We start from the raw sequence: 27948 nt of genomic DNA on the forward strand, positions 1-27948 counted from the left end.
AAAAAGGGGATGTCACAAGTAGACAAACATGTGACCATCGACTTGATGCATCAATTAAAACCATAAAATATCTAAACAGTCCACTTTATGGTTGAATAGGCTCATATATATCCCTATGAATCCTTTGTAAAAATGATGGAGATTCAAAAACAACCTTTGAGATAGATGGTTTGATAATCAATTTACCCTGAGAACTTGCAGAGTATGGATATTCATTGGGTAAGATAATCTTTTGATTCTTTAGGGATGCCTATATGAATTATCAATTATTCGTCTCATCATTATTGATTCCGGATGTCCAAAGCGATCATGCCAAGTCATAAATACTTTGGGGTCAATGCACTTCTGGTGCATTACCACATGTGATTCAATTGTTCTCATTTCTGTATAACACAATCCAGATGAGAGAGCAGACAGTTTTTCTAATATAAGCTTCTTGCTCAAAATTAGTTTAGTAATGAGAAGATGCTCTTTATTATTTTCGTTGGTGGTTTCAATGTGACAACCATTACGACGTATATTCTTAAAACTTAATAAATTTCTTCTGAATCGTGAAAAAAATAGAGCATCATCAATATAAAATTTGGTGTCATTAGGTAACACAATATAAGCTCTTACGGAGCCTTCAATTAGATTCGATGAACCAGATATGATATGAACGTAGACTTTATTCAATGTTAGATTTTGAAAATATTTTTTATCTTTAAGAATTGTGTGAGTTGTAGCACTGTCAGCCAGACATACATCTCTATTATTCATCTCAGAGATAGAAAATTCATTAGTAAGAGTCATGATTTTACAAAATATATAAAACTTTCATTACTACAAAACATTACAAAATATAAAAAAAAATATATAATAAAGAAAATACATTAATTAAAAAGGAACACTTCTATCACCTATTAAATGATCAACTCTACCACTAGAATCCTCAAAGAAATCAAAAACATCGAGACTTGTAATATCTTCTCCATCTATAGAAACTAAAGCATTTGATGGTTGAGCAAAATTTGTTTCAAACTTTTTTATTTTTTTATTTTTTTATAGAAGCTTGGTATAAATCAACCAAGTGCTTACTGTACGATATGTATGAGGCCAATATCCAGTCATACCACATCTATGGCATCCATTTTCATCTTTCTTTAAAAATTTGTTTTGAGAACCTTTACCCTTCTCTGAGTTGAACCACTTCTGGTGGTACAGTATATATCTATTATTATCCCTTTTAATGTGGTAGCTTCTAGGACCTCCACTTCTATAGTTTTTCCTACTACATCTATGCTTCTTCGAAAAGATGCACCATTCGCTTCTGAAAATGGTGTAAATCTAGTACCATTCACTTCAGAAAATGATATAGAACCAATAGGATATGACTGATGATTTCTTAACAAAAACTCATTATTTTGTTCAGTCAATAGAAGACAATATATAAGTTCATAATATTTTTTAAACTTTCACTCTTGATACTGTTATTGTAGGAGCACATTCGATGCATGAAAAGTAGTATATGTCTTCTCTAACAAGTCATCATCAGTAATTTTTTCATCACATAATTTTAATAATGAGCTAATTTTAAAGAGTGTAGAGTTATACTCACTAACATTCTTGAAATTTTGCAATCTCAGGTGCATCCAATTATGACGAGTTTTTTGGAGGATTATAGTTTTTTGGTATTCATATCTCTCCCTTAAATTATTCCACAAAATAAGTGGATTTTTCACCATGAGATACTCAGTTTTTAATTCTTCATGAAGATAGTGTCGAAGGAAAATCATTGCCTTAGCGCGATCCTGCCGAGACCATTGATTTCCTTCTTTAATTGTATCTCTTAGGTTCATCGCATTCAGATGGATCTCAGCATCAAGATCCAAAATAAATAATTTTTTCCAGAAATGTCAAGAGCAACAAATTTCAATTTTGTAAGATTTGACATTTTCTACATATATAAATCAGGAACATAAGTATATTTATATTATAAATAAGAAATACATTCATAAAATCAAGAGAATAAGCATAGAGTTTTGATCAAGTAATAATAAGTAATGTAATATTTCATATTCATTTTGGAAGCTACAAAAATATATTAAAAAACTTACTTGAAGTATAAGACTACTAGTTTTAAAATCGTCAAAACTTTTGTGCTGATAACGTGTTATGAAATTAAAAGAGAAATGATATTGCAAGAGAGAGAGGATATTATAAGAGAAAGAGCTGTTATTTAAATGTAAAACTTGATGATATACAAGTGAATGATACCCATATATATAAGAGGATAAAGGAGTAGGTATACCTTAAATCTTAATTGATGGCTCAATAATATTCTTAATTAATGACTAAAGATTAGTTTTAATTGATAGTTCAATAGTTTTAATTAATGTTATGTATGGTCATTAAATTTAATTATAACACATTAAATTTTTTTGTTTATGGGATTTTGCGGATATTTAATTTCGCCGCAAGTCTACAAAACACTCAGGAATTACTTTCTTCTATCGCAAATAGTTGCGATAATATAATTTCAATGCAAAAGGTAAGTTTTCACAACACCCTCATCTTTGCTAAAAATGAGATGACATGAACATGGAAAAATTAGTCTTTTGCGTCCTAAAATTATATCGACACAAACGCAAAAAATCATGTATGTTGTAGTGCCCAGAGACTATTTTAATGTTTAATCCTTTATAATATCAAAGATTTTAATCTCAGTATTGAGATCAAATGCGACATATATCATAGTTTTGCTAAGACATGAAGAGGATAGAAGACCTAGTAGGAGGTTTGGAGACGTTGGGAGATAGTCTCATAACATCAATGGGAGTACTTACTAGGTAGTATACACAATACTTCTGTTCTTCTAGCTCTATGGATCATACTTTTATGGCTCACATGTCTCAGTACTTATATCAGCAAATTTAATGACATAACGTCATCTTGTAATAAGACGAGTGTTGCCAAGTCATCTATACTTAGCTAAAAATTTTCCCATCTAAGGAACATTGCCCAATGGAAACTTATCCTAGTTTGTCAGGTCACATAAGAGCAATTAGATGCAGCTGCAGAGTAGACTTGCATTGTTTGAACTTCGATTACACCTTATAACACGCACTTACTTTCTGGCGAAGCAGCATCCTTTCTAACTCAAAATGAGTACTCAACTACTGATAATCTTGAGGATTTAGACCAGGTAACTTGAACAATGATCATCTTCTCACTATAACTAAATTCAACAGCCATTCCATCAATCCTGCAACTCATTGGTTTCTCTGATGCAAACACTCTCATTTCTCCACTTCCCCTCACTCCAACTCTTACCAATTTTTCTTCATCATCAAATTCAAGCGACTGAATTGCACCACCGGAGTTTAGCATGTTTACTAATCCGATTGGAGCAAATTGAATTGATTTATTCGATAGCAACGTCACTGGGGAAACAGTAAGAAGCTCAAAAGTAAATGGCTCAAGTGAAATGTGCATCCCCTGATCTGATGACTTCAAGAGCTTCAGTTTCTTTTCCTGGAAAATATATACAGCAAATGTATCAACCCCTTTTATTGGAATTGGGTGTTCTCCATTGCTCCACTCAATTTCCCTGGGACTTGCCGAGCAGGTGAGAGCGTGTGAAAATTCTGAGGCGCTTTTGTTACGCCTGGATTCAGGGCACCACCCTCCACCTTGACAGTTGAAGAGTCCTAGAACTCCCGTGTACTGTGGCATGTTAGAGAACAAGCATTAATGTTAATTGACCAAAATAGATAGTAGTAGATCAGTCTCCAACATTAGGATATGTTTTGATCACAATTTCCATGGATAAACAGCTAGCTAAAACTTGGAAGAGGGTGATCTTCTTACTTTGTTAAGGTTCCAAATCTTGAGCATTGTTTTCCCATCATGCAGTGGATCTTCAAATAGGCAATCTCTAGTGGGAAGAGCATAGTACTGGCATCGCAAAATAGACCCATCAGGCAACACTAGGCTCTTTAGCAACTCAAAGTTGTGCTTTCCAACAGAGTCGCTTACATAAATCGGTCCACCGGAAATAGCCCGGGATGCGGCGTGGAACTCGGCACATGGGTGAGTGGATTGGAACATGTCCCAATCTGGGTGTATGAAATTCCCCATCCACAAGCTGTTGTAGGCACAGTGCACCATGTGACACCCTTGAAGCCAAAATGTCCCATTTGGATCCCCCGAGGGGTCAGCGCACCAAAAATCATCTCCTATATGCATTACAGGGGAAAAAAAGGGTTAATGTTGGATTCTCTCGTTAGTATCTCTAAAGATCCAAAACATTTGGAGAGAGAGAGAGAGACATACCAACACGTCCAAGCGCTATGGCCTCAGTTCCAAGGAACATGAAGTCATTGCAGTGCTCCATGCTAGCAATGACGCCATTCCCTTTGAAGTGTTTCCTAACAGAAGCAGTCAAGGCCTTGTAATAAGCTTTGGCCAGCTCAACTCGACCACCAAATTCCTCTGATACCATCTCAAGCAACTGCAAACACCAAATACAAACATTAAACCCTAGATCTCTATTATGCTAGGGAAACCTCACCATCAAGGCATCAACCCAGAGCAATACTTCATATTTGCTTCTGTGTCCAACAGAGCAAGAGTACATAAAACTCCAAATTATGCCCCGCAAATTACGAGAAAGCTCAGCACAGGAACCACGTCGGGGCCTTTTCGAGTCGGTTTGTCAATCGTCAATTTAGACTTTCAAGATCCAAATGTAAGTAATTAGATGGAGAAGAAAAGATTTTCATTAGCAACATATACTGTTCATGGAAGAGGAGCGCGTTTCTTCCAGGGTTCACGAGGGTGACAATGAGCAACTTTGTCAGGTATATATGTGAGATCTAGAGCTTTTGTTTACAGCTATAAAGGTGCAAATAATTATACAGAAATTTGTGCGCAAACATTCATGAATATAACATGGACCTGTACATATCCTTTATAAACTAAATGCTTGGATTATCAAGTCAGGTAAAAATAGAACAAAATATTAAAAAATATATTTTTTTAAAAATATTGTTTTTATATAATGGCGGCTAGACCTCTTTCGAGCATCATAAAAAAATCACCGTGTGGTCACAACAAATCCATTGCACCGGATTAGGCAAAAAAAAAAATCCATTGCACCGAAGTGATTTTTTTTTGTTTTTTCAGAACAGAAGCCAGAGGTTTTCCAGAACTTACGTGTATAACGTCGACCTTGACACCGTCAATTCCCACCGAAGCAAGACGCGAGTGAAGCCCCTCGTACATCTTGTGGACGAGCTCCGGTGGGACCAACCCCACCCCATTGTTCACGATCTTGTCCACCGCCAGATCTTCCATTGTCATCTTCAATCCCTCCGACAGCTTAGGAGCAATGACCCTACACTCCGGCATGCCTGGGACATTGGGTCTAACCCCACCCCAATACCCACAAAGTGCATGCCATACATACACATGCTCTACGCTCTTAAACTCTTCCTTTAGGTCCCTGACAAAGGCACCCATCCCTTTATCAGATGCCCCTCTAGATCTAGGGCTTTGATAGTCCCTGAACTTATAATTTTCCTCAAACTTTATGAGCCTACATGGCATTTGTTCACCAGCAGCCGTCCGATTCATGCCCTCCTGATCATCACTGATGGGGTCGTCATCATGAGAAATGGACTGCCACCCATCATCAATCAGGACCATTCCTGGAGGGCACTCACCGTCCACAAGGCCCTTGACCCCTTCCCAAACCCCCTTGGGATGCACTTTAAGGTAAAATGCGTCCCAAGTGCACCAACCGAACTTGTCAACTATACCTGGTGGGGTTTTCTCTTCGAGAAGCCTAAAGGTTCCCAAGTGAGCCCTGATCACTTTCATGGCCTCCTTGACTAGATTATATGGATCATTTCCCACGTGCATGTACAAGCAGCTCCTGAAGCTGGACGCACAGACACGTGTGGAGCCGCTCTCCATGCAGACGTCCACGTAGTCATCAATCCCAGGTTGCAGAGATGCTCTGAATGGCCCCTCAATGAGTGGAAGCATGAGAACGAAGGGGCGCCCGAGGTCAATATTGTTCTCCAAAATCATCATCTGGGTCTCGTGTTCTGTATCCCCACCGCAGCTTCCGGCCCAGTGCGTTGTCCACCAGACTTTGAACCTGAATATGCTCATGAATCTTATCCCCCTGAGCTTGCCGACGGGAACCAAGTGCCGGCTCTTCGGCTCCTCAGCATCGAACCCCACGAAGCAGCCGACCATGTTCATGTTCTTGGTCTTTTCTAGAGGGACGTCAAAGGTTGATGATAACGGTGCGGTAGTGGCCACAATGTTGATAGGGACTTCAGTGAGAATTGGATGGCCACTAGCAAGAAAGTTAGATCCTTCCAAGGCTATGGACAAGGTTGCTATGTTGCCATCAAGGAGCCGGCCCATTACGTCTAGAGGGTCGACTTTGCTTAAGCTTGGAGGCGCCATTGGAAGGACACGGAAGGTAGGTCTATGCAAACAAGATAGCTTGGAGGGAGGCGATCAGGGACAGCTAGAAAGGTACCATGGGGGATGGAGATACCAGTTTGGTTTGGTGCCTAAACGGAGCACTAAGGAGGGGTTTATATAAAAATTCAGATGTATGTTTATTTTGGAATCTCGAAATGAAATATCATTGGTACGGAGGAAAAACTTGGTTGTGGTTTGCTCGGGCATAAAAACAAGCTGCAAGTTGAAGTTTTGCTTTCGAGTAGGCCATTCTAGATCTTACTGTCGGCTATTTGTATGAGGGGTATAATAGTCATTTCAAGCTATTTAATTGTAATTTACTAATCATGATCCTAAATTAAGAAATTTATTTATACTATTCATGTAACCAACCCACAAGTGCTTATAATATAAAGAGCCTGATCAGGCTGATCCCCTCGGCCGACAGTACTATTAGAATCCGATCGATCGAGCGATCCTAATTGATCTTCAAAAAATATCACATAATTATAATATTTTTTTAAAAAAATTATTTTTATAAAATATCTTATAAAATTAATATTATTTTATAAAAATATCCTTATTTTATAAGATATATATATTATAAAATAAAAATTATATACACTATAATATCATCATACTTGCATCTTATTAAATAAAATATGATATATTTATTATTATTAAATAATTATTTATTATATATTTTTTATCATTAAATAATAATAAATACGTTATATTATATATGATAAGATGACCGTGTATAACATTATCTATTATAAAATATATTATGATTCATTAATTAATCACATATAGTGATGCCTAGTCCCATGCATCATGATTTGGCGCTAAAATTTCTACAACCAATATTTCTTTCTACATATAATATGCATGAGTGAGAGCACGCAATTCTCGGAAGCTAGGTTTGTACTTCTTCAACGGCTGATAGATCACTAGAATGGTAGATGCGTGCATGGTAACTGGATGAGTATCATTTTTTTTAATTTTATTATATATAAATAAAGTCACGTATTAATCTATATATTAATATTAAATTTTTATATTTAAAAATTAAATTAATATTATTTTTAATAAAATTTTCTTTTTAATCCATCGTAATAAATCAATACATATATTAATACATAAATATATTTATAATTAAATTTTTTTATTTTTCTTTAAGTTGGTGGGGTCAGTGGTCATGTCATCATGAATTCCAAGTTACGTACAGGTGGCGGGCCAGGATGGGTCTAACATGATCTACTTTAAGAGGACATTTGCTCGCAATTAATTCATCATCTTTTTCCTTTATTCCTGGTAGAGGTTGTTGCATGCATCGCGTCTTCTTTATTCCGATATCTCGACAATTTCATCGCTTTTTCTAGTACTTAGCTAGCGAGATGTTAATAATTTCTTGAGCTTTTTTAACACAAAAATCCACAACTGTGAGCTGCTAACTTTGGGCAAGAGCTTCGGCCAGTATTGCCTTTCCACTTTCTTTATGCTCTTTCTTAAGTTCTCCGGATTTCATGACAATTTGTGGTGCATTCATGCATGCATGATGTGTGTCACATTATTAAAGAGTAGCTATAGGTTGGTTTGCGTTGTAGTAGTTGATCATCCTGCATGCAGCTAGCTTTTTGATCATCATGTGGAACATATAATTATAGGATTCGCGACCATGTACTAGAAGCTTCCTCGTGACAAAAAGTTAAAGAAACACCACCAGAAACTTTTTAACTTTCAAAGGGCTCCACAAAAATAAGATCGCAATCCTATTATCAATTTAATAATTGATTAATATATATGTAATATCATGTTATCGAATTAAGTAAAATAATAACGAGATCGTGATGGCCGTATGGTATAGTGAACATTTTTCTTTATGAAATCATCTTTCAAATCATGTTCATGTATCGATTTTTTGTTTTAATTTCTTTAATCTATAAGCTTTAGGACTCCCACATATATACATGGGGATGATCTCATGATCAATTCATTATAACAAAATTGAGTTTTCGTAATCAATTTATTATAATTAAAAAATTATTTATAATTAATTTTAACTGATTAAAATAATCATTTTGTTGAAATTAATTGGTCATATAATTTTTTTCCACACAAGCCATGAATTATGGCCACGCCTTCTCATGGTTAGCCACGTATACGATTCATATCATTCTTTAGATGTATAAATAATAGAATTTAAAAAAAAAAAAATCATATATACAACTTCAATCTACAGTACCTCTAATATAATAAGAACTTATTTATAAGATATTATTAATATTAAATTATTTTGAAAATCGAATCTTGCTATTAGAAATGTGGAGGCTAGCTAGCTAGCTGCATGGTGCGTTCTTCATGCCAATTTGATTGTATCATGATCTTCAGCCACCGATCGAGAACAAGCCTACTCTTCATTATAAATTTTCTCAATATTTCTGATGTGATACATTGACTTGATGGATCGTATCATCTTTTTCCAAATAGGACAACTTCAACTTACCTAACGTATCCCTACCAATATTCTCAATTTGCAAACTAAGGATACCGTAGGAAACACAAAATAATCTCTCGGAGTGATCAAGATAAGCCTTTAGAAGTATAAGAAGATCAAGTACAGTCAAACACAATTAACAAGATAAGAAGCAAACTGGATCCTATCTATAATAGACATTGAGCAATTATAAAGTTATATATGTTCTACTTGTATGTAGTATAATATGATACTTATGGTTCCTAGTCAAACTACTTCTTTAGGTTGTTGTTATTCATAGATTCCTAATTCAATAATGTTTTGAAGTTGTTGCTTATAAATAAACAAGGTTGTACCGATTAGGGGTAAGCCATAATTTAGATTAATTTATTCTTCAACATGGTATCAAGCCTCTTGACTCATGTCAGTTTTTTTTTTTCTTCATGGAGAATCAAGGCACTCAACTACTTGACCCCACCATCTCTTCCCTAGTTTTCACTCGGCCAATCATTTTATCAAACACCTTCCCTCCATCAATTACGTACCTCTCTCAACAATTTTGCACCCTACCAAACTCACCCATGACAACTACCTACTATGAAAGGCACAAGTTGTTCCATACCTCAAATGACTCAACCTTCATGGCTATATCCAAGACTCCACTCCCTATCCCTCTCTACTTCTCACCGACCACACAAATCAGCCAGTCAAATCCTGCATACACCGGCCACTTGGACTCTACAGGACCAATTCATCCTCAGCACCTTGAAATCCTCCCTCTCTGAAATAGCTCTTGCACATGTTACGAAATGATCCACTAGCCACTCAACAAGTTTGGTCTACTCTAGAACAAATGTTCACATCTAGGTCAGGCACAATCCATGAACCTTCACTATCAACCACTCAAAAAGGGAAACTCTTTAATCACCAACTACTTTCAAAAATTCACCTCCTTAACTGATACTTTTATTGCTACAGATCAGCCATTGAACAATTTCAAGCTAGTGTCCTTCATATTAGCTAATCTAGGCCCTGAATACGACTCCTTTGCAACGTCAATCACAACAAGAGTGGATCCGATCTCTTTGGAAGACCTCCACAGTAACATGCTTGCTCACAAACTTCGGTTGGAACAGCACCAACCTTCAGTTGATTCAAATCTCTTTTTTTTTTTTTTATTAGGAATTGTCCGAGTCTTCATTTGTCCTTTTTCTTTTTTATTTGAAAGAAAGAAGACCTCAACTTTTATTCCTCCTCACTTAAGGTGAAGGAAAAAACCTTATTACAAAGGACTTCATGCAAATAAAAGAAAACAGATCAAGGACAAAGAACAAACAACATTATAACCTTCCAAGCAAGACAAGAAATAAACAGCCAAACTACACTCCCTTCTTGATATATGGAATGCCCATCTTATCAATATGAATCAATCCCTGAAGACTACCAAGGATATAATCAGTCAACTGCCATGAAACATTGCACTCCTCTGAACCCAATCTTGCAAGGTGATCTGCAAGAGAATTTCTTTCTCTATACATATGCCAAATGGTGAATGTCATGTCTCGTAGCAGAAGCAACAATTCATCCCAGTAATCTTCAAGGTACCAGACAGGGCAAGAAGTCCTTTTGATCCAGTTCACTACCTTGCTAGAATCCAATTCCATATCCACTTGTGAGAAACCCAACTAATGAAGATGTCTCACACCATAAAGCAGTGCCATAAACTCTGCAACATTACTAGAGCCATGACCAATAAAATCAGAAAAAGTATATACCAGATTGGCTGAGTGGTTCCTGATGAGTCCACCAACCCCTGCTTTACTTGGATTACCTCTACTACTCCCATCAACATTTAATTTAACTCAACCCTCCTTTGGTCTCTGTCATTTCACAATCTGCCACTGCTTGCTTCTTTTCTCCTTATGAATCACTTGTAGGTCTTTCAGGATTTGTTTATCACGCCAAAACAAAGGCTTTCTGGCAATGATTTTCTCAATCAGCTTAATAATCCAAAATTTAATACTCTACCAAACCTCCTCTACCGTTTCACATTTACCTTCTATCCGAGCTTTGCACCACCTAGACCTGCTAATGCAAATATGGCCTCACATTCCAGAGACAGAAGAGGTGGTCATTTCTCCCATTATGGTGGCCACGGTTCTAATTTTGGCTCATACAAAACCAATCAAGGTAGAGGAAGAGGTGGTCGTGGCCCTTTGAATGCCCCAATGTCAAAGCAAATCTATCAAGTTTGCAATTGTACCGACCACACAACAATTAGATGCTATCACAGATTCAATAAATCATATCAAGGTGACTCTTCATTTTGCAATTTGGGCCTTTTTCATAGCCCCCTTGCAGCAATCTAATGGTCAATGGTATCCTAATTCAGGTGCCACACATCATATTAACTCTGACCTCGCCAACTTGAATATCAAGTCTGATGAGTACACTAGTTTGGAACAAATAAACAAGGTTGTACTAATTGGAGGTAAACCAAAATAATTTTGATCAATTTATTCTTCAATACGAATTGATTAGTTTATTGTTAGATTTAAACCTAACCGCTCATTTTAGGCTCGCTTTACATGATTTAGACCTTGATTGGTTTCACAAACTATCTCATCAAATCTCGTTTCAACATCCAAATATTTTTTAATTTCAATTTTTAAAATTTTTCATCTAATCATTAGTACTTTACCCAACATCAAAATAAAACACAAAATGTAATTCAACTTTTTCAAATCCAAATACAAAAATTATATTATAACAATTTTTTAACTTCATAATATTTTTATTCAACTTTTTCATTATCTTTTTTTCAAAACCCCATAAAGCATCTTAACCCAACACATTTTATTACTATTCATAAATTATTTCATTACTATTTACATATTTCTCATCTCATCTAGTAACCAAATGAGGGATTAATATATTGAAACTCAAACCTAACTTTCCATTTTGAGGATATAGGGCATCTATGTATGGAGTCTGGTTCTGTTTGTAACATCCCAATTGATGACCCGATTCGAGAAGGATCTGTTGTGGTTTTTGATGATTCTCAGTAAGGCTTGGGCATGGAGTAGAGCTTGAACTTATAGGTCCAATTCATTTTGATCCACTGCTTAGGGTTTATTACATATTATACTAAACCCTTGCATTAGGGTTAAAAACCCAATGTATTGGTGCGGTTTTGGTCCAAAACCGAAACTGCACTGATAGGGAGAAAATATGCTATTCTTGATTGAAACTGGCCGACAGGGAGAAAGAGAACCTCCTAGAATTTGACAGTTGATATCGATCGGTTTGACAGTTTGGGAAATCGGTTTTTCCATAACCAAATACCAAAAATGGACAAGCTCCATCATCGATTCACTAAACACCAAAAAATTCACAAAACAAAACCATTAACCCAACACAATAAAATAAACCTCTTGAAGTCCCAGATTTTTCCATGAGCGGCGACATACAAAGGAGAGAGAAAGGAGGGAGAAGAGGTTAACGAATGAGAGCTACGCTTTGTGAGAGAGAGGGCGAGATGGATGTCATCGGTTGTTGGAGGGAGAGGTTGCGCGATGTGAGAGAGGTGAGACTTGCAGCAGCAGTGGCTGTGCGTGAGAAATGTGAGAGATTCTAAAAGGATTCAATTGGGGAGAAGAAAAATGAGAAAGGAGAGGGGGACGCGAGGGTATTAAACCCTCAAGCCAAACGACATTATTTCATTTTAAATTTTTTTTAATGGTAGATGTAAAACGACGTCGTTTCACTCACTGAAACAACATTGTTTTACGTAAGATATATATATATATATATATATATATATAATATTATCAGTCAATACGGTGGTTTGGATTTGGTTCAAATTAAGACAGAACAAGCCAGCATTGGTTTCATTAAATTTATACCGTTGGCTGACTGGTTTTTTGCTAGTTTCGACCTCTTCTAGACTCTGGCGGCCTTTCAGAGTCGGTAACAGTCGGTCCCGTCGATTTCTATATTGCCCTACCTTTCATATAAGGCCAATACTGTACTATATTCTTGGTTATCAAAATAAATAAAATCTTCTACAATTTTGTAAACATAAATATGTTGCCAAACTACGTAAAGTTCGTGTCGTATATAATTATATGTATGTTTCTTTTTCTTTTTCTCTTATCGTTCCTAACATGTAGATGTACATGCCACTCAAGTCCTAAGGCTTTGGCATGCAAAAGGTTGAAGATCTGATTGAGACAACAATTATGAATGCTAAATTTATGAAATAATTACCTTTTTATTATGCATTTAATTTACTTGCCGTAGTAAGCACTAGAATATTGTAAAATCATTTCGGCATCTTGATGCATATGAACCAACCAAAATGAGCCGGGTATAACCATATGAGATAACCTAGCAAGGTAAAGCAATAAGTTGGCTAAATTCGAGATACACACTCCACTCACATGAGAATGTATTGTTTTTCTGATTAAATTGTACAAACTGATCTGGAACGATGTAATAATATATAGCAGTTATGTTTTTCTTATAATAAGTTGGCTGAATTCAAGATTCACACTCGATCCGAATATCCGCCTGGTTTTAAACAAGTCGAATCTTGATGTTCCTGGATATTCGAATTCAGATCCGAATGCACAACCTTACTGTATACATAAATATTAAGAGTACTGGTATATACATGGTATACAAATTCTACACACTTTAAAAAAAAAAAAAAAAGTAAAATTCATTATTAAAAAAATCCTTTTTTTTTTCATTCAAATCTTAGAGTTATCTTCTTTTTTAAAAAGAAAATGTATTGGAGTTACGCATCGTACAACTTCAAATATTATTTCTCAAACATTAATTATTGATGACATGTCAGGATTAATACTACTAGTTCATATTCAGAAATTAACTAATAATTATTATATTTTGAATTAATGGTAACCACTGTTAGAATATTTACACAAAGCCCAAGATAAAAAAGGCCCATATGTGGCCCAATTAAACACGAGAATTTCCGGGCCGAACCTAACCGACTTTGCTGGGAACAATGCCCTAAGTCCAATATCAGCCCAAACTCAATCTTGGACATTGTAGAAAAGCCTCAGGCCCTCAACGTCAATGTCCATCCCAACTCATCGACAGACTGAGTTTTGGATCTCCGCGACTCGCACTGAGAAAGACGGAGCAAACCAAATGGCATTGGCGGGTACCGCTGAAGCAGATGATTGCTCCTTTGTTTGGGACGAGAAATCTCAGCTCTATTTCCATGCCAGGTTTTCTTTTGATATCGTTTGAATTAGCAGATGCTCCTTTTTCACTAAATTTAGAATTTTGTATTTGACATAAGGTGCCCTGCTGTCCAGGCTTCCTCTTTGTTTGAATCGAAACTGTTCCAATTTAATAACCCCTGAGTTCAAAACCTTGGATTAAGCTGGTGTTATTACGCTATATCAACGTCTCTAGTCTCCCTAACAATATATTGTTGTCTTTTTATTTTTTGGGGTCTCAATTTGAAGCAGTAGTGGATTTTACCACGACCCGGTTGCTGGTTGGTACTACAGTAGTAGGGACCGTCTTTATTACATGTTTGAGAATGGAAATTATGTGCTTCTGGGGTCTGACAAGGTACGACCTTGTTCCTTATATGGTTGTTTTCTACGTAGGGTTGTTATTTGTAATATTCTTTATGAACGTGTTGATTGGTTGTTTCAGAGTGATGAAGATGAAGTTAATCAGAGCAGCGAAACTTGTATTGAAAATCCGAGACAGGGTGAGGAACCATCTGCACTTAGGTGTTCTAGCAGCGATGCAAATGGCTCTGCATTCCAGGGATATGAATCTGAGGCATACCAATATATAGGAACTGCTAATGATGAACATAAGCTAGGTGTGTATGTCTACTATTATAACAAAGTTCATATATTTCTGAAAAAGAGTATTATCAAGGAAAACCAGGCGATTTATGGATGATATGACCTGACAAGATCATAATGATTCAACCCCGTGATTTGTGCCTGGACCTTTATTGGATATCAGAACTGGGTTAATTTATCATAGTCATCCATTTAATAGCACCTTCACAGCAGAAATTATGGTGATCTTGTAAAAGGTGGTGCGTTTCCGTTGGTCCTGTGTATGCTCCATCCTGATGTTGCCGGATCAGTTCATTTTCTTGGTTACCGGTCTTTTAAATCTCCCCCTGTAAAATTTAGGCAAAGTGCTTAATGTTCTTTGTTAGCAACAATTACTGTCATAATATCTTTATCCACTTCCCTATGATGCACTCAATTTAAAAAAAAAATTAAAAAATTAAAACAATTAAAAAAAAAAAATCTAATCAAATCTTTCGGCTACCGAGCAAGTTGCCACCACCGCCAATACTATTGCTTTGTCACAAAAAGTTGCATTGCAACTGTACATTCACTGTCTAAACACATGCTATTTTCAAACATTCCCTCCACAGCCTATGCTGTTGTGAGGCCGCCTAAACCATCACCTTATTGCATTCTACAAATACATTTGATGTCATCTCCTCTATCTATTTAACAAATGGAAAGTAATTAATAAAGGATACTTCAGTGCAGCTCGATGGAAGGACTATTGATATTTTAGATGTTCATATACAAAGTATTATCCTTCAATGCAATGACTATATTCAAACAACTATTACTTACTTACAGGTGGCACAGAGTGCTCCAATAGTCATGCATCTGAAAATCCACCTCCATCAGAATGGTATGCTACTTTAGGCATCTCACTACCTCATTTTCATTATCAATTTGTCACTTGATGATATCTTGTCTAACACTACTTAATTACTGTTTTTAGGTTAGAAGATACACTTATTGATCTTTATTTGTCTGGTTATTCCAAGCCAGTAGTAACTGCTGCTGCTGATGTAACGATGCCCTTGGAAACAAATGATCTGGATAACTTTAAGTTGCCAGTTGAGGGTTAGTCCTTTATCTCCCTGTATTGGGTAAAGGGTACTACAATTGAAACAGAACCTAAATGTGTTCGTTTAATTTAGCTGGAGGGAACAGTGATACCTGTGAGCTGGAAGACGAATGGCTTCCGGAGAGCCATTGTGGTGTAAATATTTCAAGTGGAAATGTGTTAGATGAAGGTATGGCCACTATAACACTGCTAATAATCGAATGCTTGATAGCCATTTTTATTCTAGTACAGTGGCTGGTTTATTAAAAGCTCAAGACCATTCACATGTATACATAAGCTTCATTGGTGCTAGCGTGGCCAGTATCAGCCAATTGTCTTTCAATGGACAGTTTAGATGGTCAAATCTGTACAATTCTTGGGCCATGAAAATCTAATATGTGGCATTTGGTTATCCACAACATGTAAACACGTGTTACCATAAGCATTTTTGGCACAGGTGCTTCATGCGATGAAGAAAACTGGCGAGCACAGTACGGTCAAGTCATTCAATCTGAGCAAACACCAATGCCAGATTTCCCAGTTGTGGATTTATGGGACTAGGCAATGGCTACTGGCTCCAGAAAGAATGGAAAAGGTGAGGTGGTGAGACTGGTTGGGAGATTGGTGAGAAGGTCTGTTAAGCGTCATCCATCAATGGCTTCTGGCGGCGGCCTTCTGAAAACTGCTCCAATATGTGAAGTCCATCTTGATCTGGTACGAGTCACCTCAGGTTTGCATTTGACTCTACTGAATTTACAATCCTTCTGCATTATATTCAAGGTCTTTTCATATTGACTTGTATTCATTTATGCATTGCTAAGTTGAATGGAAATTGTTCAAAGCAGTGTTTGATGTGTTAAGTTCAAACTAAGCGCATGAAATTTCTTCTGTCAGGTCAAGTATATAAGTTGCGGACACCCAATGCGGGATACTTAGATTCTCTGTCAACTTATGATTCTTCCAACCCCACAAAAGATTGGGGATTCCCAGAATTATCAGTTGATAGTGACTCTCTCCCCCTCTCCAAATCCAGTGGAAAGCATGTATCACAAACTGCAGCTGGAGCATCCATCAGCACAGATACGTGTCTATTACCAGATAATGTTTCTGCATCTGAAAAGGTAATTCTTTATAAAAGTTTGGATTCAAAGTTGACGTGCTGAATCTGTACCTGATCGTGTTCCAGTTGATTGAAAAGCTTATTATAAAAGTATAAGAAGCGCATAGTAAATAGAAGCATGTAAAACTAGTGGCCATAGTGAGTTCTTTAATAGTATAACAAAAAGGATGAGCACTCACTTGCAGAGCTTGGTTAATTGCATCAAGTACCTACTTTCAAACCCAAGGAAAGGTGGTTTCAAGTTTTGATAAAGGACGGCCTTACTCTGAGTATCTTGATGTTATCAGTGATCTGATGCCAGGCATTATCATATGCGTGCAATTGTTAGGTATGAGTCAGCAGGTACAAGACCGATAGTGACAAGAGCTATCGGAGGTTTGGTTGAGTAGGCACATATTGTTTAGAAATTGCCAGCTTTATCTGAGGGATTGCATGGTAGACCAATAATATGATTAGCATAAGTTGATTTACTCATGAGCAATATTCTGTGTATTTTACCTATATGCAAAGGTATATATTTATACGACCTTCTGGATAGTGAGCATCATATTCAGTCTGCTTTTAACTCATAATTTTGTCTCCTGTTGCTTTTCCAGCATAAAATCCATGTGTACCGGGACAGAGCTGCGGAGAGAAGAACCTTACATGGGGGTTTCGGAGTGGGTCCTGGACAAAAGAGTACTATTCTTGGTGAATATGGTCTGCAATCATCACCTGTGTCTGCTAGTACAGAAGAAGCTGCAGCTGAGGCCTTGAATATGTCATTTGGAGTCGGTAGCTATGCCAGAAAACTTCTAGAAAACATGGGCTGGAAGGAGGTATTATTCTAATAACACTGACCGAGTTTTTGTTGTCGTTTTCAGAAAAAAATTTCAGAGGAGAATAGTAACAATACCGATTGTAGTAATTATTCTAGACAAACAGTTTCACTTTGCTCAATAGAGTGGTACTTGACAGGGGCTCTTCTTGAATTTTGTAAATCCTCCCAGAGGTTATTTTGTAAACTCACCCCCAATATATTGATCTTTTCATTCGTGAAATGCATGCAGGGGGAGGGTCTTGGCAACACCACAAAGGGATTGGTGGATCCAATACAAGCGGTCAGAAATGTTGGTAATGCTGGATTGGGGTGGCCTCACGGCGTAGCAAAGCAACCCTTGAGATAACCGAAAAGGTCCCGCAAATACCCACAAACCCAAGGGTTTCTTCCAAAAAAATGTTGTCACAAGCCTGTGAGTATTACGTTCTATTTATAGTCGTAATGATTTGTCCTCTTTTGCCGAAATGTCAAAGCTTGGACTTCATATATCTCTCTTCTTTTTTGTTTGGGTACGAAATCATACCACAATTTACCAATTTGTTCTCCTTCGTCACTTTAATCTTCAAGTTTAAATCTGAGATATGCTTCCCATCATCATCTGTAAGAAAGACAAACAAAACAAAAAGACTCCTATATATGTTTACGTTCTCAAACGAATTGATTTGTCTTAATTTCGTGGCGCCATAATTCGAAAGAACTGATTAATAAAAAGAGAAAAATGGATCGAGATACGATCATTACATTATAGATATATCCTTGAACAATAATTTTGAAAATATACATGAACTTAAGCATTGGCATTGATTTCTCGAGATTTTCTAGTTAAAAATTTAGGTACAAACGCAATCTTGGCTTTGTTATGTAATGCACTTCCTAGTACAACACATTGAATTACCTATAAGTTTGGCCAAACCATTATAATGATGTTTTTAATTTTGTTGTTTGTTCTTTATTTAACATATTGAATGGTCATATTTTCAAAATCTATTGGCCATATCTCTTATCTAATCTGAACTCTTTAACCATTTTATAATCTAATGATTATCGCGCATATAACTAACTGTCTTCTTTATTGAACGGGTGATAATTTTTATCTAATCATCTTTATCTCAGGGTCATTATGCATCTAACGATAATTCTTGCGGGACAGATGAAAAAGACAATGGGTATAGCTGAGCTTTAATATGTAACATATGTAGCCGAAAGTTAGATTAGCCAGATATATGACTAGTCCAATGTAAAGGGTATGTTGTACATCTTTGGTTAAATATGCATACCTTATATGATATAAGATAAACAACTAACAGTTAATAGGCTGATTGTTGGGTATTCATAAATGTCTTATCACGCTTGACATAAAAAAAATTTAGATACTTATTTTAAGTTAATTTTTATGAAAAATAAAAATATGATTCCCATGCAAATCATAAGACTAATGAATGTCCAGTATTTCCTCTGTGAAAGTGAATTTTGTTATTTTTCTCTGCACTTACAAAAATGATGACCCCTACCAAATCCAGTTATTAGGGTTTGAAGTTGCCTGAATTAAGAAAAATCGGGTCACATTTTAAGATCTTCAGCCATGGTTTTATGCTCCTTTCAAAGGAACACTGGATAGACTAAGTTCAGAATGAGCTTTTTCCCTCATTCTCTCTACTTAAAAACGGTTTAGTTTTAATGTACAAAACACATGGAGAAGAGGAGAAAATTGATTTAATTATACAAAATTGCAATGAAGAAGATCTCAGCTGCCGGTGTCGGATATCATTGTCTCATCTATAGCTTTCTTGTTTGAAGCTGAATCGGTTTTTTCATCCTCGATTTGGCCGATTTGGCCGATTTGGCTCTTCTGGTGCAGCTCTTGCTTCAGCCTTTCAATATCTCCATCTTTTTCTTCCAGATTCTCCTGCAAGAGGAGCACCTGCAGAAGAAAGATGAGATAAATACAGATCCTTGTTAATTAAAATACACACACACACACACACACACACACACACACACACACACACACAATACCAATAAGAAACCCCAATTGAATTGTCAGCCAGGTTTTAAGTTCACCAGTGTCTGATTCAACACCGGATATTTGATTGCTTCTCATGTTACAAATTAAGCTTAAATCAACTTTTCCAGTCTTTTGTTTTGTTTGAAGCATCTAAAGCAATTCACAGATTAGCTCATATAATTCTGCCCAAAACTCATTAGTCTATTAAGGTCTGACAATGATAATCGTACAGCTGCAATCATCAACTACTTGATATCACTTGTCCTAGAAAATTGGTCCAATACAATTATGTCATCCACCAACAGCAGAGTAGACAAAAAGCATGAGGGTCCTCCAATTGTTTGGGAACATTTTTTCTTTTTATAAGTTGTTTGGGAACATTTCTTTTTTTTTTTTTTTGGTTACTTCTAAAAATACACATTAGATAAAAACATAAATAAACAAGCATAGCAACAAACTGCATATTTCACTTCGAGAAAATTAAGAAATGAAAGAAAGATGAAAACCATTTCATTTGATCTTTCCACATCATTTGTCAACCCCTCCATATGTTTGTGCAGTCCTGTATGCAACAGAGCAAGGAGAATCATCATTGCGTGAACTTTGTAAACCAAAGGTGCAAAAACATTAGGTTAATTTGAGGTAAAAAATCAATTAACGGAAATTAGATAGTGGGACCACTTTGAAATTCAGAGTATACCATAGGGGTCATTTTTTTGAAAACATTTACACTAGGTACCCATTTGAGGTTGGGCAAGTCTCTTGGGACCAATGGATGAATTTCCCCTTTAATTTACTTATATTTTGGCATGAATGGTAAGTGAAACCCAGCCAAAGTAACAAATATACATACAATTGCACATTACTGACCTTCAAATTGACTTCTGAGTTCTGCATTCTGTGATTTCTGCAAAGCAAGTTGCATTGATAATTCATGCATCTGCAGACAAAACATTGAAAAAAATCAACCAATGTTTTGTATAAAGGAACATCAATCAAACAATCGATTCTGGAAACATAGAATAAAAAGGGGGAATCAGCGGACCCTTTATTATTGCATTGCAAGCTGGCTAGGTCCTTGTGTGATGATATTTTCAACCAGACCAGAGCGGCAGGGGTTATGCCTAGAAGGGTAGTCAAGTTGTTTGGGTGTTGGAAGGGTCTTCAGGTTAATATACATGTTGCTGCAGTTTGGAAAATGATTCCTCATTGTATTATGTGGTGCCTTTGGATGGAGAGTGGTTGGTGTTTTGAAGACCAGGAGCGTTCTTTGGATGATCTGAAAAGATTCTTCTTCAACACCCTTCTATCGGCTTTGGTTATTGATTGTAATGGGGATAGTTTCCACAATTTGCTTGTATCCATTTCTAGTCCTTGGATGATGATGCTAGGTGTATTCCATGTATACTTCCTGACAGTCCTGTGTACTTGGGCTACGCCTCTTTCCTTTTAATAAGATTTTATTCTCACTCGTAAAAAAATGTTTGTTTAGCATCCTAATATAGACTGCATGATACTGATTAAAGGCGTGTATATCGTTGCATCTAAGTAATTTATGTCATAACATTTTCTCGTTGACAGTATAAGATCCTGTAAGTTTCTCAAGAAACGCAAAAAAGAATAATTACCCTCTAGGCTGATGAGAATAAAAATACAAATTGAAACCACGATAAAATGAACTAAAATCAAATGCAGAACCTTTCCTTCAGAAGCCAGATTTCCAATCTCCTCATTTTCCTCTTGCAGTGTCCTACATTTAGCCATCAGCATCTTACCCATCTTGCTTTGTGGAGTGAAACTGAGTGCAGAAATGGTATCCTGTTTCTCCTTCAACTCTTTCTCCTTCTCCTCAACTAAGTTCTAGCATTATGGCATCACAAGAAAACATAAACAGACTTTATAAATCAAAACGCACAATTTTAAAATGATTTTGCTCCATAAGAGTTGAGTTGAAGTTGGTAATTAAAAATCAAAGGTCAACCTGTGTAGAAAAAAACAGATATTCAAACATTACATAATTGACAAAGTTATATTATTCAGTCACATGAGATCGTTTCCATCTCATTGGCAATTAGACTCGACACGGATTAAAGGGCATATGTGTAAGGAATCGATTTTAGTAAAAGTTAACTTGCTTGCAAGCAACTTTTCACGCACAAACCTTTAAACGTGTAAACTCTTCATGAATAGCTGGATCTAGTAGTAACCTCCTAGCCTGTCAAATGAACCAGCATACGAAAATTGTGGATTTAATTAGTTACTTAACAATTCTCAAAAAAAGAAAAAAAAAAGGAAAGAAAAAAAAGAAGAAGAGAAAAATAGAAAGAAAGAAAAAGCATGTTTCTATTTCCAAATAAGCACAATGAAACATCATATCAGGTATGAACTTTTCCAATTCTTCCTACAAGAGAGATTTCCAGACTCAAGAAATCAAAAGAGTATAAGCAATTATATATATTGCAATAAGTAAAGAAATAAAAAAAGGCAAGAAATATATTAATGTTGTCATTGATATTTCACCAACACAATAATAATAGTTTGGTAATCACATAGAGCATTCAGCACTTCAATGGGTTTAGAAATAGTGGCAAGTAGTCATCCAAGATCAAGAATGTGCGTTCAAACATTGTTACCACAAACAAGAAAATGTCTCATATATTTCAAAGATGACAAAAATATAATGATAGGTACAGAAAATGCCTGCCTGCAAACCTAAGCAAGGCAAATAAACAGGACTCCTAGGAATGACTAACTCAGAATTTCCACTTTGACGCTTACCCTTTAGCATGTACTTCGAAATATGTATTTAGGACAGGTTATGATTTAAGAGAAACATTAGCCAAATCTTGATTAGTAATAAATTCAGTTCTCAGTGTGCCTATGACCCCAGAAGTCTCAAACATGGGCACTGGTTGTCCAAAAAAAGGAATCCAAACCTCAAAATCAAACACTATGCCAAGGGCCTGTGCACCCTTGGGACTAGTGGGGACTTTGTCCTGGACACCCAGTGCCAATCAAATGAAAAATAAAAAAAAAAAAAACAAACACTATACCTGTCTATGCATTTGACAAATACATATTCACCAGAACGAACATATGAGGCAACCTCGAATCTGAAGTTTTTTAGATGTTGGGAACCTAGAACTTTCAGACTAAGAGGAAAAAAAACATTCCTTTGGATCCAGAGAAATATTGAGAATAACATTTTTTAGAAGTAGTCGAAGATTTTATTAAAAATCACACACAAAATTGGGAATTAATGAAGGAAAATGCTTTAAAATGCCGACAATGATCCACAAAACTGAAAAGAAATTTGGTTGCCCAATGAAGTAGATGTATCAAAACATATATGTTAATGTGAGATGGATTTTCGGAACTTGGTAATGTAGGCTTTTGGTGAGCGAGTTTCCACTTATAAAAGAACAGTATGAACTAAGGATAACAAAGCAAGCTAATATATCGTTCACAAAAGAAGATAACTAATTCCTTCCCTATAAAAATCAAATCCTGAGATCACAGAGAAATCACAAACTGAAACACAACCCCCCCCCCCCCCCCCCCCCCCCCCAAAAAAAAAAAAAGAAAGGGACACTGAATTAACAATTTTAGTGTCTCTACTCATAATAAACACTTTTAAAATGACTCTTGATCCTACAATTTCATGAATATTGTATACTCCAGTCACAATTCTGTCCTCCCCACCCCCACCCCCAAAAAAAGAAAGAGCAACAAAAACCAAAGCATAATATCTTGCCTGCATTGATGGTGGCTTCAGTTGCACTTTTAATTCCCTGACAGCAGACTGGGAATTTAAGAATGAAATTGGTCTTAGATAGGCATAAAACCATAGAATTGCATGCAAGGAATCAACAAAGTCAAAAACCAAGTTGTATAAAATTCAGAAATAATAGGATACGGGATAATTATATAATAAACGAATTTAGGTAAGGAGGTGGAGTCACTAAATTATCTTTGGGTGTTAATTACAGAAACCTTTGAAGGAATCTGCTAACTTGAATAATTCAATCTGGGAAGAAATCTGCATATTCTATGTCATTAACAAAAGCCGTAGCATCAAAGTTACTGCTTGGCACCCCTAGTAAATAATTCCTTATGTTTTATTGTGATGGAGTTGTCTGTGAATCTAGGCAACTCCACAGCTAAGGAACCATGCAGTCTTCCTTTTGGTGGCAAACTCCAAGTGTTTTTACAGGTTAATGTCAACAAAAGCTGATTTTATAAGTAGATCTTACTTGACTCACTTATGTTGTAACACATTCATATGAGGATTATTTAAGTTCCTTGTTTTGACATCTCAAATTGTTCCTCTTTTCTACCCAATGAGATCTGTTCTGCTAAAAAATGAGATTTGTAGATCCAAAATTAAATTACATAAATTGGTATGAAAAAAAAATACCCTTAACTCTGCTATTTCCTGCTCCCGTTTTGCAAATGTTACAATGAAAGCAGCTTCCTTTTTCTTTGCCTTCTCTAGCTGTAACAATAATAAACATGGATGAAGTCTTACATAATAAATAGTGACATTTTTTTTTTATTAGCAGATGAGTAACTTTACACGAAGCAAAGAAAGCAAAACTAAAAACAAGCCACCTGTTCTCTTAATGACTCCTCGGATGATTTTAGAGTCTGAAGATAATCGATCACAAATTTAGGTTCTACAAAAAATGTGAATATTAGCTGTTTGGGGAATAAAGGCAGAATAGGATCACACAAGGACTCAAATATTGGAACTATACATACATTACACAGAGGCTGCATAACACATAAAATAAGGGGAAAATACACTTTTCACCCACAAGCAGCATCAGCTTTCATTCTGAACTCTAAACTACCAAAAGTTTCAAGCTGCACCTTAAACTACCAATAGGCTTTATTTTGTACCTGCTATTCAGAATTTTTTTTTTTTTTTTTTTATAACCATTGCACCTGCTATTCAGATTTGACGCTACAATTGTGCTATTTGGCTAATTTTTTGTTCATCTTAACAATCAAATCTTAACTGAGGGTACAAACGAAAAATAGTAAATGAACTCCTTGAGGAAAGGCTAACCAGGGGAAATCCCAGCAGGTATAAAGGATTCGTTAAGAAATGAAGAATGCCACATTTGGATCTCAACTTTTGCAGCTTCAAGGTCCACCTGAAAGTGACAAAATCATATTAGTGGCCCAGTAAATATTTGGGCAGAGAGACAACCACATAATAGACATAATCGTTATGCACTTTCATATAATCGTTATGCACTTTCGTCATGTCCAAATTTTGAAAGCAGCATTTACAAAATGCGGACATAACCTCCAAAATGTAAAACGTGCAAGTGTGGCACCGGGAAACGTATCTAAATTTCCCTTGCTACTAATGCTGAAGTTTATTGATCTGAAGTTTCTGAGTAGAAGAGGTTAATTGTAAGTTTCAGAAACCCATTTATAGATCATACAATGTATAGGTTTCAATGAAACACCAACATATTATGGGTAATAAGTAGTTAGTGGGTTGGTTAATTGATAACTTATTATTTATGAAATGATTGAATTGGCATTTATTTGGATACAACATAATCATTCCAAATTCAATTGAAACTTCCAAATCAAGAAAGCTATCCACTTTATCAGTGATCAAAAAGGAAGAGCCACCTTGAATCTAACTAATCTTTAGGATTAAATAAATGCTCTTCCAAATTAATAGAAAGAAAAATATACACGCCCCAATAGAAGGCCCAAACCACATGGCTTATACTCCAAAAAAACTACTCATTGATACAATTTGAGCCCCATTAGAACCCCATTAGAACCTCGTAAAGAGCAAGAGCTTCTCCTTCCCAGGCAACGTGGAATCTCATACACCACCTACCATTTTCCTTGTCATATGGGGATCTCATTCACCACCTACAATTATTCTTATCATATGAAGTATCACAATCTCCCCTCCCCCCTTAAATTCTCGATGTTTTCGTCAGGTCTGTCCGTCGTAGTTGGGACAGCTCAAGTCCCACAATTATGGTCGGAATAGATTCTGATACCATTTGTAATGCCCTAATAAAAGGCCCAAACTAAATGGCCTATACTGTAAAAGGATTAGTCAATGATACAATTGGAGCCTCATTGGAACCTTATAAAGAGCAAAAACTTTTCCTTCCCAAACAATGTGGGATCCCATAACCACCTACCATTTTCCTTATCGTATGGGGATCTCATTCACCACCTACATACGAATTGGCATCCTCAATAGTTTTAATCCATTCCATAATCTTCAAAATGTAAAAAGCCTCATATTTAAGACCAGAGATTTTGATTTTTTCAGTATGATATGCATATAGAGTTGAAAGAATTTTTTTACCAGCATGTAAAGAGTCAAAAGATTAAAGTTACAGAATTACAAATCAAACTTTTTTGTGTAAAAAAATCTAAAAACACTGGACTTCTGGAAGAAGGGCTTCTTCTTACCTTAAGGGCTTCTTACTAATAGATAATACAGAAACAGGATAGAACTGTGCCCAAACTCTACAGATTAAGTTTCTAAGTAGTGAAATTTCTTCCCTAATTTAGTGTTGACTAACTTTTTCGCTAGAATTTATATTAGCTTTGGACATATAACTTGCAGCACTACGATGATAGATGCTACCTTTTTTTAACAGTAACTAAGATGATAGATACTTCCTACAGAACGGAAACAAAGTACATATATATATATACATACTTGGCATGTTGCGAGCTCATCCTTACTGTTTTGAAGACTGCAAAAGAAAAATCCAGCAAAAATAAGACACGTTGCAAATGGCATATAATTCCATCCATTATATAAAGATTCATTCTAGATCTTAGAATACCTTTCACGAAGTGACAAAATCATCCCTGTTGCTACACCAGGAGCAGTTTCTTCCAAATTTTTTTTAATCTGCATAGCGAAAAAAACAAATGATTATCTTAAAAAATCCACAAGTGACATGAAAGAAAAGGTCTTTGAACTTCATGAATGGGAAAAGGAATGTAATACCATAGATAAAGACTCCCACACACACTCTCTATATCATGTCCCGGTAAAATTTCCGACAATTGAATAGCCGAATCCAAGAATTAGGTTTACAACTCAAAAAAGAAGTTTCCTAATTGGCTTAAGAGACACAAAGAGTTAAAATCATAGACAAAACAATATCAAATTTACCTTTTTCGAGCCAAAAACATCATCTTCGTCGTCCTCGAGATCCCCAAAGCTTCTCTTATCAGCTAATGTATTTTACACAAAGTTAAAACACATTTTAAAAAACTTAAAAAAATCAGACGCTAAGAATCAGCTCGGCTACAGAAAAACCGAACTAACCTGAACGCCTGGTATTGTGAGTTCCAGGAAAATCGCCTCCGAAATCATCATCCTACGTTTCACAAGAATGCCTTCAATGAACAAAACAACAGAAGCTAAGGTATATAAATTAGCAGCTAAGGGATTGAAGGAGTTCATATTACATCATCGAGATGGGTGTGGGCAGCCATGGAAATCGAAACCCTAAAGATTTGCTACCGGGAGAATCACCGTCGAAATTCGATATCACTGTCCGCCAAGGATCTGAAATTTCTTTTGATATTCGAATTGAGCCAAACTACATGAATACCCTTTCGACGCACCGTTTTAGGCCTCCGCATTAATGCTGGTTGGGAGCTTGTTCATTCTCTCTAGAGATAACCCCATTGCCTTTCTGTTTTGGATCGGCCCCATACTTCATTTATGGGCCTACAGCCCAGGTTATAACAGCAATTCCCAAGGCCCAAATAATTGTTTTTTCCCCCATTTTTAAAGAGAGAGTAAGATTTGGAACTAAGTTAGAACTACTAACCTCTCATTAATGGGAGTAATCCTCCATATATTGTGAAATTTGTTCAAATCCACTCAGATGAATTATAAATCAAGTTTGCTCGCAGCAAATAATCATTAATAAGAATTTGTTTCACACTACCAACAGTATGGATACATTCTCAGTAAAATTATGATACCTAAGGTAGAGAAGTAATTCTAATATAAGTATATGAATGAATGTGTCAATGTATTACTTATAAATGTTATTTATAAGGGTGTGATAATGGCGATGACGACTAACCTCCAAAGTCTATCTTGAAGACTCTCCATATAATGG

General features: G+C 36.0%; 3 protein-coding genes across 4 annotated transcripts; 1 reads left to right on the plus strand and 2 right to left on the minus strand.

Moving 5' to 3' along the window:
• Positions 1-2660: 2660 nt before the first annotated feature.
• On the minus strand, positions 2661-6614 carry LOC122281771 (galactinol--sucrose galactosyltransferase-like). Its single transcript, XM_043093537.1, has 4 exons — positions 5197-6614; positions 4315-4492; positions 3850-4217; positions 2661-3705 (listed from the first exon to the last, which is right to left on the minus strand). The coding sequence occupies exons 1-4, from the start codon at positions 6460-6462 to the stop codon at positions 3139-3141; spliced, it is 2379 nt and encodes a 792-aa protein (XP_042949471.1). The 5' UTR covers positions 6463-6614; the 3' UTR covers positions 2661-3138.
• Positions 6615-14009: 7395 nt separating this feature from the next.
• On the plus strand, positions 14010-18335 carry LOC122281772. Its single transcript, XM_043093538.1, is given in 10 exon segments — positions 14010-14196; positions 14440-14548; positions 14636-14810; positions 15604-15658; positions 15752-15876; positions 15954-16049; positions 16317-16589; positions 16754-16980; positions 17576-17797; positions 18029-18335. Coding segments are annotated over 10 exon segments (1554 nt in total). The 5' UTR covers positions 14010-14041; the 3' UTR covers positions 18146-18335.
• A 1084-nt stretch (positions 18336-19419) lies between these two features.
• Positions 19420-27445, minus strand: LOC122281773 (FKBP12-interacting protein of 37 kDa-like). Of its 2 annotated transcripts, XM_043093539.1 has the most exons (14): positions 27284-27445; positions 27141-27192; positions 26985-27046; positions 26650-26717; positions 26520-26556; positions 24876-24963; positions 24416-24480; positions 24222-24299; positions 23559-23606; positions 21966-22019; positions 21503-21664; positions 20675-20744; positions 20311-20366; positions 19420-19720 (listed from the first exon to the last, which is right to left on the minus strand). In XM_043093539.1, exons 1-14 carry the CDS (start codon positions 27308-27310, stop codon positions 19544-19546), a joined length of 1044 nt encoding a protein of 347 aa, XP_042949473.1. In that variant the 5' UTR covers positions 27311-27445; the 3' UTR covers positions 19420-19543. The 2 variants fall into 2 exon arrangements, with proteins under 2 accessions (XP_042949473.1, XP_042949474.1); XM_043093540.1 differs by lacking the exon at positions 23559-23606.
• Between the last annotated feature and the right edge of the window lie 503 nt (positions 27446-27948).

The sequence above is a fragment of the Carya illinoinensis genome, chromosome 11 (genome assembly GCF_018687715.1).
Source record: "Carya illinoinensis cultivar Pawnee chromosome 11, C.illinoinensisPawnee_v1, whole genome shotgun sequence".
Taxonomy (NCBI): Eukaryota; Viridiplantae; Streptophyta; class Magnoliopsida; order Fagales; family Juglandaceae; genus Carya; species Carya illinoinensis.

Coding starts and splice junctions, on each gene's coding strand:
- LOC122281771 (XM_043093537.1), bottom strand. CDS start 6,462: ATGGCGCCTCCAAGCTTAAGCAAAGTCGACCCTCTAGACGTAATGGGC. Junction 4,493..5,196: donor TCAAGGTCGACGTTATACAC/GTAAGTTCTGGA, acceptor TGGTGTTTGCAG/TTGCTTGAGATGGTATCAGA. Junction 4,218..4,314: donor CATAGCGCTTGGACGTGTTG/GTATGTCTCTCT, acceptor TAATGCATATAG/GAGATGATTTTTGGTGCGCT.
- LOC122281773 (XM_043093539.1), bottom strand. CDS start 27,310: ATGGCTGCCCACACCCATCTCGATGAT. Junction 24,481..24,875: donor ACCTGCTGGGATTTCCCCTG/GTTAGCCTTTCC, acceptor CATTTTTTGTAG/AACCTAAATTTGTGATCGAT. Junction 19,721..20,310: donor TGGAAAGATCAAATGAAATG/GTTTTCATCTTT, acceptor TTTCTTCTGCAG/GTGCTCCTCTTGCAGGAGAA.